A 17,159-nucleotide genomic window follows, 5' to 3' on the forward strand; every position below is an offset into this window, starting at 1 on the left:
GGCCCCGCGTGATCTGGGGGCGGGGCGACGGGCTCCAGCCAATGAGCGGCGGGCGCAGGGGAGGTGCCCGGGGCCCCGCCAATGAGCGGCGGGCGCAGCGGAGGCGCGTGGAGCCCGGCGACGGCGGCGGCGGCGCCAAGATGGAGTCGGTGGCGCTGGTGGCGCCGGTGACGGCGCTGGAGTTCGCCGGGGACGTGCTGCTGGCGGGTGAGCGCGGGGCCGGGGCCGGGGCGGGCGGCGGGGCCGCGGTGGCGGCTGACGCGCTGTCCCGCAGGCACGGGCCCGGAGGTGGCGGCGTTCCGGCTGAGCGGCGCTGGGCCGGCGGCGGTGGCGGGGCGGCGGATCGTGCTGCGTGAGACCAGCGTGCAGGGGCTGCGGGCCGAGCCCGGCCCCGCCGGCGGGGCGGCGGTGCGGGTGGTGGCGTTCGGCGGGCGCTGGCTGGCGGTGCTGGCGGTGCGGCGCGGCGGCGGGGCGCGGCTGGCGGCGTGCGGCGGCGGGGCGGCGCGGGAGCTCGGGGCGCGGGTGTGGGAGGCGCGCTGGGCGGCGGGCGGGCGGCTGGCGCTGGCGCTGGGCGGCGGGGCCGTGGCGCTGTACGAGTGGCGGGGCGGCGGGCGCTGGCTGCGGCGGGCGAGTTGCGGCGGGGCCGGGGCGCTGCGCTGCGCCGCGCTCGCGGGGACGGGCTGGGAGCGGCTGGCGCTGGCGGCCGGGACGGCGGCGGGGGCCGTGGTGGTGTGGCGGGCGGCGGCGGCGGAGACCCCGCGGCGGCGGCTGCTGGGGCACCGGGGCGCGGTGCTGGCGCTCTGCTACGCGGCGCCGCGGGGGCTGCTCGCCTCCGCCTCCGAGGACCGCAGCGTGCGGCTCTGGGCCGTGGGCGCGCTGGGCGGCGGGCCCGGGGAGCGGGACGGCTCCTGCCTGCTGGTGTGTTACGGGCACGGGGCGCGGGTGGCGGCCGTGGCGCTGCGGGGGCCGTGCCCGGTGAGCGCCGGGGAGGACAGCGCCTGCCTGGAGTGGGACGGCGGCGGCGGCGTGCGGAGAGCGCGACGGGGGCACCGTGGGGCCCTGCGCGCCCTGGCCTTGCGTCCCGCCGGCGGCTGCCTCGCCACGGGTGGGGACGACGGCGGCGTCCGGCTCTGGCGGCCCCGGCGGGCGGTCTCGGACGCGGCCCCGGTGGCAGCGGCGCTGGGGGCCCCGGGGCGGCCGCGGGCTGTGCTGCTGGCGGGGCCGCGGCGGGTGCTGGCGCTGGACGAGGCGGGCGGGCTGGCGGAGTACGAGGTGCCGGCGGGGCGCTGGGTGCCGGTGCTGCCCCCCGCTGCTGTCGGACCCCGCGGGCTGCTGGCGGCCGCTCCCCTGCCCGGCGGGGCCGAGGCGCTCTGTGCCCTGGCCGGTGGTGACGGACGCCTCCTCATCTTTGCCCTGGGCCACCCCGGGACCACCGCCGAGCTGCGGCTGTTCGAAGGGGCCGTGCGTGGGCTGAGCTGGGCCCCCCGCCCTGGGCTGCCCTCTGACACCGCTGCCCTCCTGGCTTCCGGGCCCGACGGGGAGATGCTCTGGCTGGATGTCACCCACCGCCCCAGGCAGGCACCCTGGGTGCGGCTCATGGGACGGTACCTGCTGCCCCTCTGCAAGCAGCGCTGGCACACCTGTGCGGCCTTCCTGCCCCAGGGAGGGCTCCTGGTCTGCGGGGACCGCCGGGGCTCCCTCCTCCTCTTCCCTTGCAGCAGCTCCCCAGGCTTGGCTGCAGGAAGCAGCGGCATCACCGATGGCAGCACCAGCCCAGCAAGCAAGGACTCCGGCAGTGAGTTGGAGCTCCCTTCCTTGTTGCACAAAGAGGCTCTTCCTATTGAGGCCCCATTGTCCGTGCTCTTTGGGCTCCACGAGAAGACAGGGGTTACCTCAGTGTCCTGCCACGGAGGCTATATTTACAGCACCGGGCGGGACGGCTGCTACCGCCAGCTCCGCCTGCAGGACCAGCAGCTGGAGGTCCTGCGGAAGGACAGGCCCTGCAAAGGGCTGCAGTGGCTCGAGGAGCTGCGCTTCACCCCAGATGGGGACCTGCTCGTGCTGGGCTTTCATGCTGACAACTTTGTGGTGTGGAGCAGCAGAACCGGTGAGAACCTCCACTGCATCCCCTGCGGCGGGGGGCACCGCTCCTGGAGCTACTGCAGCAGCCCCTCGGCTGAGGCCTTCGCCTTTGTCAAGTGCGGGGACGTGATGCTGTGCCACCGCGAGCCCGAGCCCTGCGAGCAGCAGGTGCTCCTGTCATCCCTGCACGGGCGGGAGATCACCTGCGTGCGGCGCCTGGGGACGGTGGAGGTGCCCGGCCACGCCACCCTTAATGTCTTCATCACCGGCAGCGAGGACACCACGGCCTGTGTCCTGGCGCTCAGCGAGCACTCCCGGGCAGCCGTGCCTCTCACGCGGCTCAGCGACCACATCTCCAGCGTGAGGGCGCTGGCGCTGGCCAGGCCCACAGGACCCAGCGCCGAGGGCTCGTCCACTCTGCTCTTCTCTGCGGGCGGCCGGGCACAGATCGAGTGCTACCGACTGCTGTGTGCTGCGGACCCGGCCTCTGAGAGCGCCGTGGCCTGCCAGGTCATCCATGTGGCCTCCCACCGGCTGGACGAGCACTGGGAGCGGAAGAAGAACAGGCACAAGCTCGTCAAGATGGACCCGGAGACGAGGTGATGTTTGGGGACTGCCCAAGGTGGGGTTAGTGGTGACCGCGGTCTGGGAGGGCGCTGGGAACTGCGCTGGTCTCTGCTGGGATACCAGCTCTGTGCAGCTGTGGGCTCAGCTGAGGCAGAAGGAGCCGGCTTGGCTTTAGGCACGCGTCCCTGGTGTCCTGTGCCCAGCAGCTGGGCCTCAATGGACTTTAGGGGTTAGGGAAAGGCTTGGTCTTTCTTCCTGCCTCCTCTGAGGGCTCAGAGCTGCATCCCATGCTGGGCTTGGGCTGCTCTGCTGGACCACCTGCCTCCCTGGGGCTGCAGATGTCACCGAGGCATTGGTGAGTGTCACGTGTTTGCTGCAGGTACATGTCCCTCTCTGTCATACCTGGGACCAGCTCCAAGCAGCTGCTGACACCCTGGGAGTTCCTGGCTGCCGCCTGCAGTGATGGATCAGTCCGGTGAGGAACTGTCTTGGGGCCTGGCAGGGAGAAAGGAGCTGAGCTGGTGTTGGGGATGGGAGCAGACCGGGATCCACGGAGCACGCTGCTGCCACGGCCGTGGCCAGCCCTGAGCCGGGAGCAGGATGGCGCATGGTGGGAAGTGGGGGCAGAGGTACTGAGAGCCCCTTCTCCCATGGCCAACTGCCCCCCCACTCCATCGCAGGGTGTTTGGGCTGCTGGAGGCCGCTCAGAAGCTGGTGCTGGTGGCGGAGTCGTTTCACCACCAGCGCTGTGTGCTGAAGGTGGAGGCGTTCCTGCACACATGGGCAGGAGGGGAGAGGTGAGCCCCAAATGCTGTGCTGTGACCTCCGGGGAGAAGCATCCAGGGATGGCAGCTTAGCGGGCAGACAAAAAGGAGAAATCGCTCCATGGGGGCTGTTCTGCTGCTTCCCCAGTTCTTGGTGGGGACCCTCATGGCTGCTGGTCACAGGGCTGCAGCCGGAGGCTCCCCCAACACCTCCCTTCCAGGAGGCACCTCTTGTGCAGCGCAGCCACCGATGGCGGCGTTGCCTTCTGGGACATCTCCAACCCCATCAAGGACGCAGTAGATGCCCTGCACCAAGGGGAGGGCGAGATGCAGCCCCTGGGTGGGTGCAGCTGCTGGCAGCTCAGCTCCATCCCCGAGGGTGGCCACACTGGTGGCTCCTCCGTGCCCTCCAGCCAGGGTGAGCGTTTCTCTCCTGACCGAGCCTCTTTTCCCAGCCCTGGGTGCCCCGCTGCTCACCATCATGGCCCACAGCTGCGGTGTGAACAGCCTCCACATCCACCAGACGCCGGAGGGACCATACCTAGTGGCCAGCGGCAGCGACGATGGCTCCATCCATGTCTGCCTGCTGGAGGTGGCCCTGGGCGGGGGCGAGGGCACAGCAGGGACCTGCCTGCGTGTCCTGGAGCGGGTGGCCAGGCCTTGCGCCCACGCCGCACATGTGACAGGGATACGGGTGCTGCGGCCGGACCTGCTGCTCTCGGCCTCGGTGGACCAGCGCCTGACGCTGTGGCGCTGGGGCCCGGGCGGGCTGGACACGCTCAGCACCACCTTCTTCCACGTGCCTGACCTGGCAGAGCTGGACTGCTGGGAGGTGGCGGAAGCTGGGGGGGCGCTGAGCTACTGCTGCGTGCTCTGTGGGCAGGGGCTGGAGGTGCTGCGTGGGATGGCCACCCCTGAGCCCCCTCCACTAGAGGCTCCCCAGTAACGGGGCAGGCAGCCAGCACTTCCTGCTCCACTCTGGTCTGGGGCGGGCCCCCTGCCCCTCACCACAGCCCCCGATGCTGATGTTTCCCCTCTTGAGGAGACGGATGTGCTTGGCCCCTTTGGGGACAGCACAGCCTCATCTGGGGCATTTCAGGCTGGTGGTCTCATGGGGAGGCAGCGGATGTGGCCCATCCTGGACCAGCTCACAGCTCCCCAGGCAATAAAGGAGTGGGGCTCCCTGTGCAGGAGAAGCTCCTCCTCCCCGAGGTGTGAGGGATCCGTGTCCAGGCTCTCCAGCCCTGGTCCCAAAGAGGAACCTGCTCAGGAGGGGGCTGAGCATTGTTCCCAGCCCTGAGAGCTTGAGGGCAGCAGGACCACAAGACTGGTTGGGCACTGGTGCCTGCAGCCTCATGCTCCTGGGGACAGGGCCCTGTGTGACAGCCCTGACCCTGCCGTGCTGGGGACCATGCAGAAGTAAGTGGGGATACTGATCCTCCACAGCAGCCCAAGATGTGCTGGGCCAGCCTGGGCCCAGACTCAGAGCAGCCCTTCCAAGCTGCCTCACAGCAAGCAGTTCTGCACAGCAGCAAGACCCAGGAGAGTTGCAGCTCAGGGAAGGACAAGAAGCTGCATGTGGTCCCTGTGTGGGGCAAAGTGCCACGATGCGGTCAGAAACACACAACACGTTTGTCCAGCAACATGTGTATTACACTCCGGTACCGGAGCCCGGCCTGAGACCCAGTGGGAGCCTTGAGCCTCAGGAGCTCCCTGCCAGCATGGAGCTACCGTCAATAAATGGTTTTGAGGGATGCAAGGTTGGTGTTTGGCTTTGTGGTGTCCTGGTCCTCAGTGCCACCTCCCCCGTGCTCCCCAGCCCGGTTCCTGCTAGGTACAGCCATGGGGTGCGCGTAGCCAAACGCCCAGAACTTGTGGGCAGTGGGAGGGAAAGTGCCTACGTGGGGCTGAGGTGGCCCCTGGCTCCCTGCCTGCCCCTGGGGCAGCCCCTCACCCTGCCAGGGGGACATACCCTGTCCTTCCCCTCATGGCACGTTGTCCTGGAGCCTGTCACACTGTAGCACAGCTCTTCAGCAGAGGTTCAGATCTGGCTGAGTGGAGGGAGGTGCAGAGTGGCCAGGGCGCTGTGGAACACGTCCCTTACTGCTCCCAGCAGCCGCAGGCGGGCAAACATCTGGTCGAATAGGTGAGGGAACGGCTCCTGCAGGGAGAACGGCAGCGACTTGAGGCTGGTGGCCCTATTTCCCCTCACTGGGCTAGCCTGACAGGCACCGCTGCCTCCATGCCCTGCGTACACATCCTCGAGGGGCTGGTGCAGGGCTGCATCACATCCCGGCCACCACAGAGCCCCACAGCCACCATCCAGCCTTGGGGATGACAGCAGGGCCACAGCCCTCCAGCAAATCATAGAAGCATTTTGGTTGGAAGAGACCCTCAAGGTCTTCGAGTCCAACCATTAACCCAACACCGTCACTAAACCATGTCCCTAAGAATCTCATCTACATGTCTGTTCAACCCCTCCATGGATGGTGACTCCACTGCCTCCCTGGACAGCCTGTTGCACTGCTTCATAAGCCTTTCTGTGAATAAATTTTTCCGAACATCCAGTCTAAACCTCCCCAGGTGCAACTTGAGGCCATTCCCTCTTGTTCTATTCCTTGCTACTTGAGAGAAGAGACCAACACCCTCCTCACTACAACCTCCTTTCAGGTAGTTGCAGAGAGCGAGAAGGTCTCCCCTGACCACCCTTTTCTCCACGACCCAGAATATCCAACTCACCCCCAGGATGTGGACCCGGTTGTAGTAGGAGCTGAAATCCATGCTGAGCTGGATCAGGAACTTGCACACCTGCAATGGAGGGAGCTGCTGCTGGCACAGTGGGGTCGGGTTGGTCTTGGGCCCACCTCCACCCCATGTGCAGCAGGAGCAGCCCCAGGGTGCTGTGGTCTCTTCCCTCGGCACTGCCCGAGTCACTCACTGGTGGGCAGCACCCTGTGAGTGCGCAGCTGTACCCTGGGCTGGGACCATTGGAGCAGCACCCATGGGTGCTCTGGACGCGGCACTTACTGTCTCTGTGTTGGCTGTGATCCGGATCCCCTTGCTGGGTGGGGGCAGCTGTGCTGCCTGCTGCAGGACTTCAGGGAAGGGCAGGAGGTAGTTGAAGAGCAGGAGCCACTCACCCTGTGAAAGGATTACTTGTGTCAGAGAGGGATGGATCCTGCCAGGCCAGCAGCACCCATCACCAGAGCTGAGGGCACGCAGGTCCCCACGTTCCCCTGCTCAGCACTCACCTCTTCCCGCAGGCAGGAGAAGTTCAGTTCTGACGCTGGTGGCAGAGGTGGGTATGTGCCTGGTAGGAGGTGGGAGACTTTTGTTGCGGCCAGAGAAGCCCTTGTGGCTCCAGGCATGAGCAACAACCCAGGAGTGGCTGAGAGGAGGGTGGAGGGGCTGGCGCTCACCCTGCTCCACAGCCCGCTGGTAGGTGTCGAAGAGTGTAGCCAGGCGGGCACAGTTGTACATCACAAAGGCACCGCTCTTGGTTCCCTTTGTGGAAATGCTGCTGTTCTCCAGGTCCAGGGTGATCTGAGGGCAGGGAGACATCACAGTCCAGACGTTCTGGTATTGGCCTGCCCCTGCTCTGCACAAACCCCCGTCCTACCTGACTGCGGTGCGCAGTGCTCAGCATCTCAAACCTGATGGCAGCTGCTGTGAGAGTGTCAATCACCTCAGTCCAGGCTTCATCTGTGGAGAACACAAGTGGCATCACACACAGCTCGCTCCATTTCCATGTAATGTCACCCCCAGCACCCAGGCAGGGACCTCCCCTGGGGCCAGGGTGCTCCGGTGGAAGCTGGGGACCACTCCACTTCCCCAGCCCTGGCCCCCAGCTGCAGGTGCTGCTCTGTGCCTGTGTCCCCGTGGCAATTTAAACACCTTCCTCCACACCAGGTCAGCACCTGGCTCTGCAGCAGAGGGGAGAGGAAGCACTGCCAGCTGCAGGCACAGAGTGAGGCGGACACTCACGGGACCAGGGGAGACAGGGATGGAGCGGCATCCACACGCATGGGGCCGCAGAGCAAACCCTCACCTTGCGCCAGCTCCCCGTACTTCATCACAGAGGCTTCATACATCTGGCGCCTTCGGAGCCTAGGAGGAACACAGAAACTCACGGTCACTGCCCCTGCCTGAGCCGGCCCCAGAGAGCATCCCAGGGCTCCCCCAGCTGCAGCAGCGACCCAGCCAAAGTGGTACAAAAGCTCCAGGAGCTGGGCAGGGACAGCTGCACCGCGAGCACTGCCTGGAGAGGGCTGCAAGGAAGCCAGCCCTGTGCCAGGGCCATGTACTAACACATGAAGGCAGAGAGACACCACCCTGCACTCTGGCTCCCGAGGGGGCCAGAAGCAGCATTAAGGCTGGGGAGGGCCCGGGGCCCTCCATTCTGCACCTCCAGTCCTCAAAACAGCCCTGAGGCCACTGAAAACAGAATGGAGGGACCACACAGAACTCTTCACGTCCCACCAGCTCGCTCAGCGCTGCAGCGTGGCTGCCTGGGTGCCCACGGGGCCGGGCAGAGAGCAGGGAGCCTCGCTACACACCAACTTACTGGAAGTACTCATCTGCTCCGATGGGCGATGAGGGGTTTGTCACCTTCACTGGGCCACAGACAAGGTGTTTCTGAGAGAGAGAGGTGAGGCCAGGGCTGGGGTCAAAGATTCAGAAGTTCTATCAAAACACGGTGCAGGAGAACACCCCTAAAACCAGACCCACTCCAGCTGTGTCCCTGCAGTCTTCTGCCCCCGCCCTTTAGAATCACAGAATCATTCCAGTTGGAAGAGATCCTCAGGATCATTGAGTCCAACCATAACCTAACCTAACTCTAGCACTAAACCATGTCCCTAAGAACCTCATCTATGCACCTTTTAAACCCTTTCACGGATGGTGACTCCACCACTTCCCTGGGCAGCCTGTTGCACTGCTTCGCAAGCCTTTCTGTGAATAAATTGTTCCCAATGTCCAATCTAAACCTCCCCTGGTGCAACTTGAGGCCATTTCCACTTGTCCTATCACTTGCTACTGGGGAGAAGAGACCAACACCCTCCATGCTACAACCTCCTTTCAGGCAGTTGCAGAGAGTGTTACGTTCTCCCCTCAGCCACCTTTCCTCCAGGCTGAACAGCCCCAGTTCCCTCAGCCATTCCTCATCACACTTGTGCTCCAGGCCCCTCACCAGCTTCATCGCTTCCTCTGAACTCGCTCCAGCACCTCAGTGTCTTGTAGTGAGGGGCCCAAAACTGGCCCCAGGATTCAAAGTGCAGCCTCAGCAGCACCGAGTAAAGTGGAACGATCACTTCTCTAGTCCTGCTGGCCACACTATTCCTGACACAAGCGCTTCAGCACTGAAATCCCAAGGGCAGAGAGGCTGCCCCACCACCCAGGTCTGTGTGTGGAGGGGCCGCCAAGAGAAAGGGAAGCCTCACGAGGCCCAGCCTCAGCATTTGCTGCAGGGATCACAGGAGGCTGGCTGAGTGCAAGGATGCCGGGGGCCGCAGTGAGGAGGGTGGAGGTTCCTCACCTGCAAAGCTGTATGGGCTCCTGGATCCAAAATCCTCCAGAGCAGATCCAGCTGCTGCTGCTGGAATTCCTCCTCGCAGCTCACCACATGCACGATGCTGCAGCAGCTCCCCTGGCCTCCAGCCTGCAGCAGAGCACAGCAGGGAGCTCACACACCATCATGCAACAGAAGGAAATGAGGTCTGGAAAGCGCAAGTGTTACTCACCGTGCACTGCAGAACGGCTTGCTGCAGCTCAGCGAGGGCCTGCAGCTTCCCCTCTGTCACTGGAAGGAGGAAGGACATTCAGAGCGGAACACAAGGGCTTGCCACCTCCTGCCATCCCGCCCCATCGGGTCTGCCCCAGCCTGTCTGCATGTCTGACTCAAACCAGATCGAAGGGGAATGAGAAAGCAATTTGGATCTAATCCCAATTATTTTCTGGGAAAACAACTGGAAAAAACCAAAAGAGGCCTGTTTGCAGCTGATCACCTCCCTGCTGTCACACTAGAGATGCTGTACACGTGAGGCTCACCAAGAAGGACATCCAGGTTGGGGTCGTAGCCCACCAAGCCCTGCTGCTCCACGAAGCTCTTCAAGTGCACAGCACAGATGACATCCCCTGGCAGCGAAGCTGTGCCCAGGCCCTGCTCACAGCCAGCGGCACAGGGGGACTGGCCCAGCGCTCGTTTCAAGGCCGAGACGGCATCGGGGAGGGCCGAGCCGGCGGAGCTGGAGGGCCAGTCGACGCGGAGCTGCCGCAGGACCTCCCGGCTCCCCACATCGGCCAGGGCAGGGACCAGGCGGACACCGACCCTGCGGGAGAGGGAGAGGTGGGCGCTGGCAGCCCGGGGCCGGGCGGCGGGGCCGGGGCCGGGGCCGGGCACTCACCCCTGGGCGCGCAGCAGCCGGGCCAGGTGTTCGGCCAGCAGGAGCGGGCGGAGGTGGCGGGGCCGCAGGGCGGAGGGGCCGCGCAGGGCCGGGCAGTGCAGAACCACCCAGCGGCCCGGGGGCTCCGCCGCGGGGGCCGGGCCGGGCGGTAGCCCCAGCAGGCGCCGAAAGGCCTCGGGGCGCCGCAGCTGCACCGCCAGCCCCGCCGGCGTCTGCCGGCAGCCCCGCACCGCCAGCACCCCCGGGCCTGCCAGTGACGTCACGCCCGCCATGACGTCAGCGGGCACCTGCCGGGGACACGGTGACGAGTCAGGCCCGGCGCAGGCCCCGGCCCCCCCGCCCCGCCGCGGCCTACCTGTCCCCCGGGGAAGGCGGCGCTCAGCGCGGCCCGCGGCGCTAGGAAGTCCCGGTGCCGCAGGTTGCGGGCGCCGCTCTCCTTCAGCCAGACCCCCGCGGGCCGCCCCAGCGCCCCGTTCAGCGCCCGCAGCGTCGCCGCCACCGCCGGCCGCTCCTCGCCAGTCTCCATGGCAGCCCAGCCACCACTTCCGCCGGGACCGGAGGTGACGTCACCGACGCGCTCTCCCTCCCCGGCCGGCAGCCGCCATGTTGAGCGCGGCGCGCAGCGCTCCCAGGCGGCCATGTTGAGCGGGTTGGGTGGAGCCCAGCGGCCATCTTGGAGGTACCGGGTGCGGGGCCGCCATGATGTGCGTGGCGGGCAACGCGGGCCCGCCGTGATGGGTGTGGCGGGCCCGCCATGATGGGTGTGGCGGGCCCGCCATGATGGGTGTGGCGGGCCGGGCCGGGCAGGTGGGCAGAGTCATTCTAAACACCTTCAGCGACAGCACAGAGAAAGAGCTTTCTATTGGTTTTTTTTTCAAATAATACAACCCATTAGGCAAATAACTAGTTTAAAATGAGACACTGCTTTTCTAAACGGTCACATAGTACAAAGGGTATATTTTCCACTTTGTTTTGTTTTTAAGAAGGCAAGTAATAATAATAAGGAGAAAGACTTCTTGTCTGAATTTCTTTGGGCCTCCTCCAAACAATAAGATTGAGAAACAATTTAGCACCTGTACAATAAATAGTCTCTTTCTTTTTTTAAAGCATAGCGAAAACAATAGTAAGAGCTATAAGAAAAATCATTTGTGCAATAAGGAAAAATCAGCTTTACCTAAATAAGAAAAGCAATGGGACACGAAACAAGAAAAAAAGAGCCCATCACTGCCATACACAACCATAATGACTCGTGCTTGATTTATTTGCTTTAATATTTGGCACCTGTTAACGGCCAACACTTCATGGTTGACCACAACAGCGCGGGGTCTGCTGCAGCCCAGAGAGCAGGGGGCAGCACCTGTCAGCCCCCCAGGGCTGCTCCTGCAACCCCAAACCGCTGGTGACCGAATGGGAGCAGGAGCGGCCGCTGCACCGGGGCAGAGGGGCTGAGCCGCTGGCACAGCACGGCCCGGCTGCAAGGCCGTGGGCAGCCCCAGGCGGGCGGGTTTGGATGGACCGGAGGGTGTAAGGCAGAGCCTGGCTGGGAGCACAGAGCAACCCTGGGCTCGGCAGAGCAGCCTCAACGGACGTGCCCCATCCCTGGAGACATCAGGCTGGACGGGGCTCTGAGCAACCTGAGCTGGTGCAATGTCCATGCTCGTGGCAGGGGGGGCACTGGGGGAGATCTGAAGATCTTTCCAACCCAAACTATTCTATGATGCCTGCCATTCTCTCCTCCGAGCCTGCTCGCTGGACCTGGCAGAGGACGGGTGCAAGGCGCTGCCCTCCCACCCAGCGCATCAGCAACGTGTCCCGCTCATCAGCACTGGGAGGAAGTCAGTGGAAACGATTAGATTGCGCCATTGTGGTCTTGATCACATCTGCAGAGCTGAGCTGCTCTGTGGCTGCGGCGTCTCCAGAGAAGGGGCCCATGCTGCCGCCGGGGCCCCGAATGGTGCAGCCGGAACTGCCGCTGCAACCTGGGGATGGGGACAGGGGCCCGGCACGCACCCAGCCCTGCGACACCAGGCCAGCTGGCGGGGAGCAGGAACCCAGGAAGTACCAAACCACCCCCGCGGCAGCGAGGAGCACGTGTCCCGGGGAGCTGGGGACCGCGCTCCCTTCCTGCCCTCCCCGCAGGGCCGGGGGGGCCGCTCTGCCCGCAGGGCCCAAACCGGTTCCTCCAGGGCTCGCGTGCACGGGGGGGGGCTGGGGCGAGGGCAGATCCTGGCAGCATGGCCGGTTGCGTGGCTCTGCCGGGAACACAGCGGCTGGTTTCGGGGCTGCAGCCAGTGCGAACCCACAGCCCCGGGGCAGGAGTGGGGACGTGTCCCCCAGCTCAGGGGGGTGCACGTGTCACCCCCCCCAGCAGTGCAGGGCCGTGCTGCGGTGGGGTGCTCCCTGCACCACCCACAGCCAAGAGGTGATCTGAGAATCGCTGCTCACACCAGACCAACTGCTGACTGTCCGCAGGGCAGGAGCCGTCCTGGACCCTGCCTGGGGGGGGACACAGCGGTGAGGGCTGGGAGCACGCTCAGACTTCGTGTTGCTGCTTGGAGGAGTCCAGGCTGGATCCATCCCCATCCCCAGAGCACCAGGGTCCCTGCGGGCAGCCCACGTGAGGCCTGGCGGTGCAGCGGCCCGGGGGGGCTCTTGGAGGTGCCGAAAGAGCTTTGGACAGACACGACATCCCCGATGGCCTCTGGCTGCCCGCTCAGCGGGAGTGATCGTGTCATTCCAAAGCCGTCTCTCTCCCAAGGGACAGGTGCTGCCCAGGCACTGCTCATCCCAGCCAGCACCGGGGGGCTGCTGGGGGGGACAGGGAGATCCTGGCGTGGGCTGGCAGCGGCAGGAAGCTCGTGCAGCATCTCCTGACCCTTTGCCACCCTGGCGCAGGTGGCCACATCCACCACTCAGCACGTTGACCCAGCAGCGCGTCCCCAGGAAGTGACCTGCTGGTTTTAGCTGTTGGGGACACGAGACCGCTGGAGAGCCCCCAGCCCCGGTGTGCGGGGCTGCGCACCCGTGATCCCCCATCCCAACACCCCCGTCCTCCCCGTGTGGCCCCCACACACTGCCCCAGCCCCACTGGGGAATCGGAGCGGGGCAAGCGGCTCTTGCCCGGTGCTGGGCCTGGTGTGGGGCAGCAGCGGGGTGGGGGGCACGTGGGGCGAGGCAAGGGCGGGAGCGCGGGTAACGAAACCCCAGGGCAGCTGGGCGCAGCAGGGACAGCTGCTTTTGGGATTCCGTTGCCCGCGCCGGCGCCGTGGAGAGACGGGCACAGGGGCCACCGCCACCCGGACCCTGGGGTGGCTGTTGGGCCGAGGGGGGGAGAGCGTGACTTACCGCCAGGGAGCTGCGCAGGAGCCAGGCTGGTTGTGGCTGGGGGTGCCAGCAGCAGCTGGGGTTGTGCCACAGGCTCCCCCCCGCGCCGCGGGCCGGGTGCCAAGAGGAGGGTGACGCGGCTGAGCCAAAAGGAAACGGCTCCGAACAAAGCCCCGGTGGGGCTGGAGCATCTGGTGCCAGCCCAGGCGCCCCCGGCGAGGCCCAGAAACCCCAGCTGTCCCCGAGGGAGGGCACCCACCCCGGCACCTGCGCCTGGCACGGTCCGGCACGGTCCTGCTGCTGCCAGCGCCACCAGCCCTCGGCCCCCAACACGGGGAAGTGAAACCCAGCGGGGAACCCCACCGGCTGCACGCGCTGCTCACACGCTGCTCGCCGAGGGGAACCCGGGACCCTGCCCTTGACCGAGGCTCCCCGTCTGCGGGGTGCTGGGGGTCCCAGATGCCTCCGCACGCCGGCACAGCGTGGCACAGCGGTGGGAAAAGTCCCATCGCGAGGCCGAGGAGCTTCCCCGTAACCCTCCCGGTGCCAGGGCTCTGGCTGGCCCCAGGTGGGTGGGGGACATCGGTCCCCTGCCCCAGGGCACCCCCCTGAGCCTCCCGTCCGCTGCCCCCCGCTGCCACCAGCCCCACCGAGTGCGACACGGAGCAGAGGGGGAGGCGGGACCCGCAGCCCGCGGTGCTCGGGGAGTCACGGCGGCGGCTCGGGGGGCGCAGCCCGGCCGCAGCAGCCGCCCCACGGCGGGACACACCGTGCCGGGGGTCACAGCAGGGAGCGCAGCCCCGGGGCACCGGCGGGGACCCCCGGGAGCCCCCTGCATCGCGGGGCCGGGCGCGGGGACCGGCGGGCGCCCCGCGGCTGCGGGACGGGAGCAGCAGCCGAGCCCCGGTCCTGCTCCCTCCCGCCGTCCGGCCCGGTAACGGGGACCCGGCACCGGGAGCCGCCCGCTCCCCTCTCACCTCCAGCCCCGCAGCCTCCGGCGCAGCAGCCCGGGCCGGTGTGCGGCCCTCCCGGCGGCGGGGATCGGGGCGCCCCGGGCGGGACCCCCGCACCTCCGGGGCAGGGCCGGGCCGGGGCCGCGCAGCCCGCTGTGCCCCGCGCGCCCCGCACCCGCCGTGCCGCTCCCCACCCCGCCGCCGCTTTCGGTTTCACTCCGGCGCCGGCCGCAGCCCGCCCCGGGCGCAGCAGGTCGGGGCGGGCCCGGGGGAGGGCGGTGGCGTGGGGGCGTGTAGGTCCCTCCCCGCCGTCCCCCCGGCAGGAGGCGGGAGCCCCGGGCCGGCCCCGCTGCCCCCGCCCGGTGCCGCTGTCCCAGCCCGGTCGCGCCGGGGCCGCCCGCGGCGCCAGCGGCGGCCGCCAGGGGGCGCGCGCGGGGGGCGGGGCCTCTCGTCGCTTCCGGCAGCGCCGGGTCGGCCGTGGCCATGGCGGTGGCGGCGCTGCGGCTGCTGCGCCCGGCGGCGCGGCGGGCGGCGAGCGGGTACGGGCACCGGGGCTGTCACCGTGGGGCCGGGCGGGGGGTATCCCAGTGGGGGCGGTAACCGTGGGGCTCACGGTGCGGGGTGACCGTGGGAAGCTGTGTGGGGCTGCCCGGGAGCGTCCGTGTGCCCCACGTGTCCGCGCCGCTCCCCGTCCCCGCAGCGCTCCGTGCCGGGCTCACCGCCTCACCCCGGCGGACGACGAGCTCTACCAGCGGACGCGGGTGACGGTGCTGGAGCCGGAGTCTCCCAACATCGTGTTCATCGAGGGCTACACCAACCGCGGCTTCACCGTCAGCGGGGACCTGGTGGTGGGGCCCTGCGCCATCCTGCCCCGCGCCGTCCTGCAGTGGAACGTGAGTGCCGGGGGGCAGCGGCTGCCGGACCCACCCGCGCTGTGGGCGGGCGCCTCGGGGCGCTCTGCCCCGCTCAGTGCCCTCGGTGTCCCCGCAGGTCGGCTCCTACAAGGACATCACGCATGAGAGTCTGTCACTGTTCCGGCTGCTGGAGCCCCGAATAGGTACGTGGGGCGGTGGGGGCCCTGCGCTGTCGCAGCCCGCCCGAGCTGGCTCCTGAGCTGTGCTGGGCTTGGCAGGGTTTTGGGGGAAGGAGTTGCTCTCCGGCGTCCTGCTCTGCAGCAGCAGCTGGAGTGGCACAGCGGGGTGGGGGGGACACAGCAGGGTGGGTTTCCCCTTCGCTTGGGCTCCCCAGCGAGGGCTGTGGGGGTGCTGTCGGTCCGTGCAGGGGGGGCCGGTCCTGGGCAGGGCAGCCCGAGCACAGCCCTTGCCCACCCTTGTCACGGTCACGTCCTGGTTGCAGAGATCCTGGTGCTGGGCACAGGAGACAGGGTGGAGCGGCTCCACCCCGCCGTGCTGAAGCAGATGCGGGCGTGCGGGATCGCTGTGGAGGTGCAGGACACGGTGAGGATGGGGTGCGCACAGGCGGCACCCTGGTGAAGGGGAGGGTGACGGCTACTGGGTGTCCCACCCCGGGGCTCTGCCTGCTCAGGGCTGGGCAGGAGGGAGGGGGTTATGTGCCCTGTGGGGAAGGGCTGCGTCCCCTGGGCTGGGACTTCACTCCCTTTTCTATTTCACAGCCGAATGCGTGTGCAACCTTCAACTTCCTAACAAGTGAAAAACGTATGGCAGCTGCTGGGCTCATCCCTCCACGGGGCACCTACATGGGGGTGTAGGGGCTGCGGGCTGAGAAGCTCTTCCCTTGCCTGCCTGAAGCCCCCATGTTTCACCACTCACCGTGGGGAAATGCTTTGGACTAAACTGCTGGAGCTGCTGGCTGGGTGGTGGCTCTGCATACAGGAGGGTGTTGTGACATGCGTGGGCTTGGCTGTGACCCAGAGTCTCCGGCTTCTCAGCCTCCTTGCCCAGTCCAAGCATTGCTGGCAGCTCCGCACCCACAGCCCCGCTGTTCTGCCGAGGTGCGGCCCGGTGCCTTGGCAGCAAGAAACTGTCGTCCCAAGGCTGGCAGGGTGAGCTGCACGCCCCCCCCAGGTGCATTTGGGGCTCTACAAGGAAAATACATGTAAACTGGAAGTACAAAGGAATTGCGTGGTAGTTAATGCACAGCAGAGCGAGGCTGTAACGTACCTGAGGTGTGTGTGCTTGTCACCCCTGCAGAGCTGGCGGGGGGGACTGTGGGTTGGCTGCTGCAGTTCCCTGGGCAGCGTGTGTGGTGCCAGAGCTGCCACCTGCCAGCAGCCCCCCCAGCACAGCCAGCACTGACAGCTGGTGTGACCCAGCTGGCACTGGCCTGCCCAGGGTCCTCCAGTGGGGTTTAGTGGTGTCCCTCAGTGCCGGTGTTCTTGTGAAGCTGCCATCGGTCCCTGGGTGCTGCACCTTGTCTTCTGCAGGCTCAGCTCAAGCAGGGGACATGGTCACTGTCCTGGCCCCTTGCACTGACTCATGGTTGGGGATGCCACTCCTGGGGCAGGGGATTCGTGCACCTAATCACAGCCTCATGCCCCAAACCCTGCCACCTCTGCAGTCCCCTGCCCTGAGTCAGGTCATGGGGTGGCTTTGCTTAATGAGGCAGCTGCATTAATGAGTGTTTGACACAATTATGTTGTAATTCACGACTCTGGTTTTAGCATCTGTAAATCTAATATGACATCACTGTGCTACGGAGTATTTTGCTTTTTGGGGTTTTTGTTTGTTTGTTTGTTTCAGTCAGCAACATTACAGAAAAAACACTGCTGGTAAACACACACTTTTTGGCAGGAGTGATATTTGCATGTGTTGGGACACACAGTCCCCCAGTACAGGTGTAAAATACCCTTTGTCACCTGGTGCTGCAAGCACAGGCCAAGCCAAGGGGCTTTGCACTGCTCATACATCCATAAACACAAGTGCCAGCTCCTTTGTAAGCCCGTGCCCTTCCAGTGTCATTGCCTACACGCGATGTGGTGAATAAACTGTACATGAAGCCTGGGCAAGTGATCTGTGCCACCCGCACCACCCAGCCAGGGGCTGCTGGGGGACAGTATAGGATGTTTAGGGAAGAAAGAAAGGGAAGAA

At 66.3% G+C, this 17,159-nt stretch overlaps 3 protein-coding genes across 3 annotated transcripts; 2 read left to right on the forward strand and 1 right to left on the reverse strand.

The window, feature by feature from the left end:
• Positions 1-121: 121 nt before the first annotated feature.
• WDR6 (WD repeat domain 6) lies at positions 122-5,163 on the forward strand. The gene is made up of 6 exons (XM_065642737.1): positions 122-207; positions 275-2,681; positions 3,029-3,124; positions 3,330-3,446; positions 3,635-3,753; positions 3,869-5,163. The coding sequence occupies exons 1-6, from the start codon at positions 141-143 to the stop codon at positions 4,357-4,359; spliced, it is 3,297 nt and encodes a 1,098-aa protein (XP_065498809.1). The 5' UTR covers positions 122-140; the 3' UTR covers positions 4,360-5,163.
• On the reverse strand, positions 5,053-10,374 carry DALRD3 (DALR anticodon binding domain containing 3). The gene is made up of 13 exons (XM_065642738.1): positions 10,170-10,374; positions 9,815-10,101; positions 9,459-9,739; positions 9,152-9,210; positions 8,947-9,069; positions 7,978-8,048; positions 7,462-7,520; positions 7,033-7,115; positions 6,833-6,956; positions 6,665-6,723; positions 6,441-6,554; positions 6,153-6,221; positions 5,053-5,574 (listed from the first exon to the last, which is right to left on the reverse strand). Exons 1-13 carry the CDS (start codon positions 10,338-10,340, stop codon positions 5,455-5,457), a joined length of 1,620 nt encoding a protein of 539 aa, XP_065498810.1. The 5' UTR covers positions 10,341-10,374; the 3' UTR covers positions 5,053-5,454.
• A 4,152-nt stretch (positions 10,375-14,526) lies between these two features.
• On the forward strand, positions 14,527-17,077 carry NDUFAF3 (NADH:ubiquinone oxidoreductase complex assembly factor 3). Its single transcript, XM_065642896.1, has 5 exons — positions 14,527-14,630; positions 14,792-14,984; positions 15,082-15,148; positions 15,448-15,548; positions 15,725-17,077. The coding sequence occupies exons 1-5, from the start codon at positions 14,575-14,577 to the stop codon at positions 15,818-15,820; spliced, it is 513 nt and encodes a 170-aa protein (XP_065498968.1). The 5' UTR covers positions 14,527-14,574; the 3' UTR covers positions 15,821-17,077.
• The last annotated feature ends 82 nt before the right edge of the window (positions 17,078-17,159 follow it).

This window comes from Caloenas nicobarica, chromosome 11 (genome assembly GCF_036013445.1).
Source record: "Caloenas nicobarica isolate bCalNic1 chromosome 11, bCalNic1.hap1, whole genome shotgun sequence".
NCBI lineage: Eukaryota > Metazoa > Chordata > Aves > Columbiformes > Columbidae > Caloenas > Caloenas nicobarica.

Bases quoted from the DNA above. Each gene is read 5' to 3' on its own strand.
- DALRD3 (XM_065642738.1), bottom strand. From the start codon at position 10,340: ATGGAGACTGGCGAGGAGCGGCCGGCGGTGGCGGCGACGCTGCGGGCG. The intron at 9,211-9,458 runs GTGAGCCTCACG...TCCTCCTTCCAG, and splicing joins CAACCTGGATGTCCTTCTTG to TGACAGAGGGGAAGCTGCAG. The intron at 8,049-8,946 runs GTGAGGAACCTC...TCTCTCTCTCAG, and splicing joins GAGCCCATACAGCTTTGCAG to AAACACCTTGTCTGTGGCCC.
- WDR6 (XM_065642737.1), top strand. From the start codon at position 141: ATGGAGTCGGTGGCGCTGGTGGCGCCGGTGACGGCGCTGGAGTTCGCC. The intron at 2,682-3,028 runs GTGATGTTTGGG...TGTTTGCTGCAG, and splicing joins AAGATGGACCCGGAGACGAG to GTACATGTCCCTCTCTGTCA. The intron at 3,125-3,329 runs GTGAGGAACTGT...ACTCCATCGCAG, and splicing joins TGCAGTGATGGATCAGTCCG to GGTGTTTGGGCTGCTGGAGG.
- NDUFAF3 (XM_065642896.1), top strand. From the start codon at position 14,575: ATGGCGGTGGCGGCGCTGCGGCTGCTGCGCCCGGCGGCGCGGCGGGCG. The intron at 15,149-15,447 runs GTACGTGGGGCG...TCCTGGTTGCAG, and splicing joins GCTGCTGGAGCCCCGAATAG to AGATCCTGGTGCTGGGCACA. The intron at 15,549-15,724 runs GTGAGGATGGGG...TCTATTTCACAG, and splicing joins CTGTGGAGGTGCAGGACACG to CCGAATGCGTGTGCAACCTT.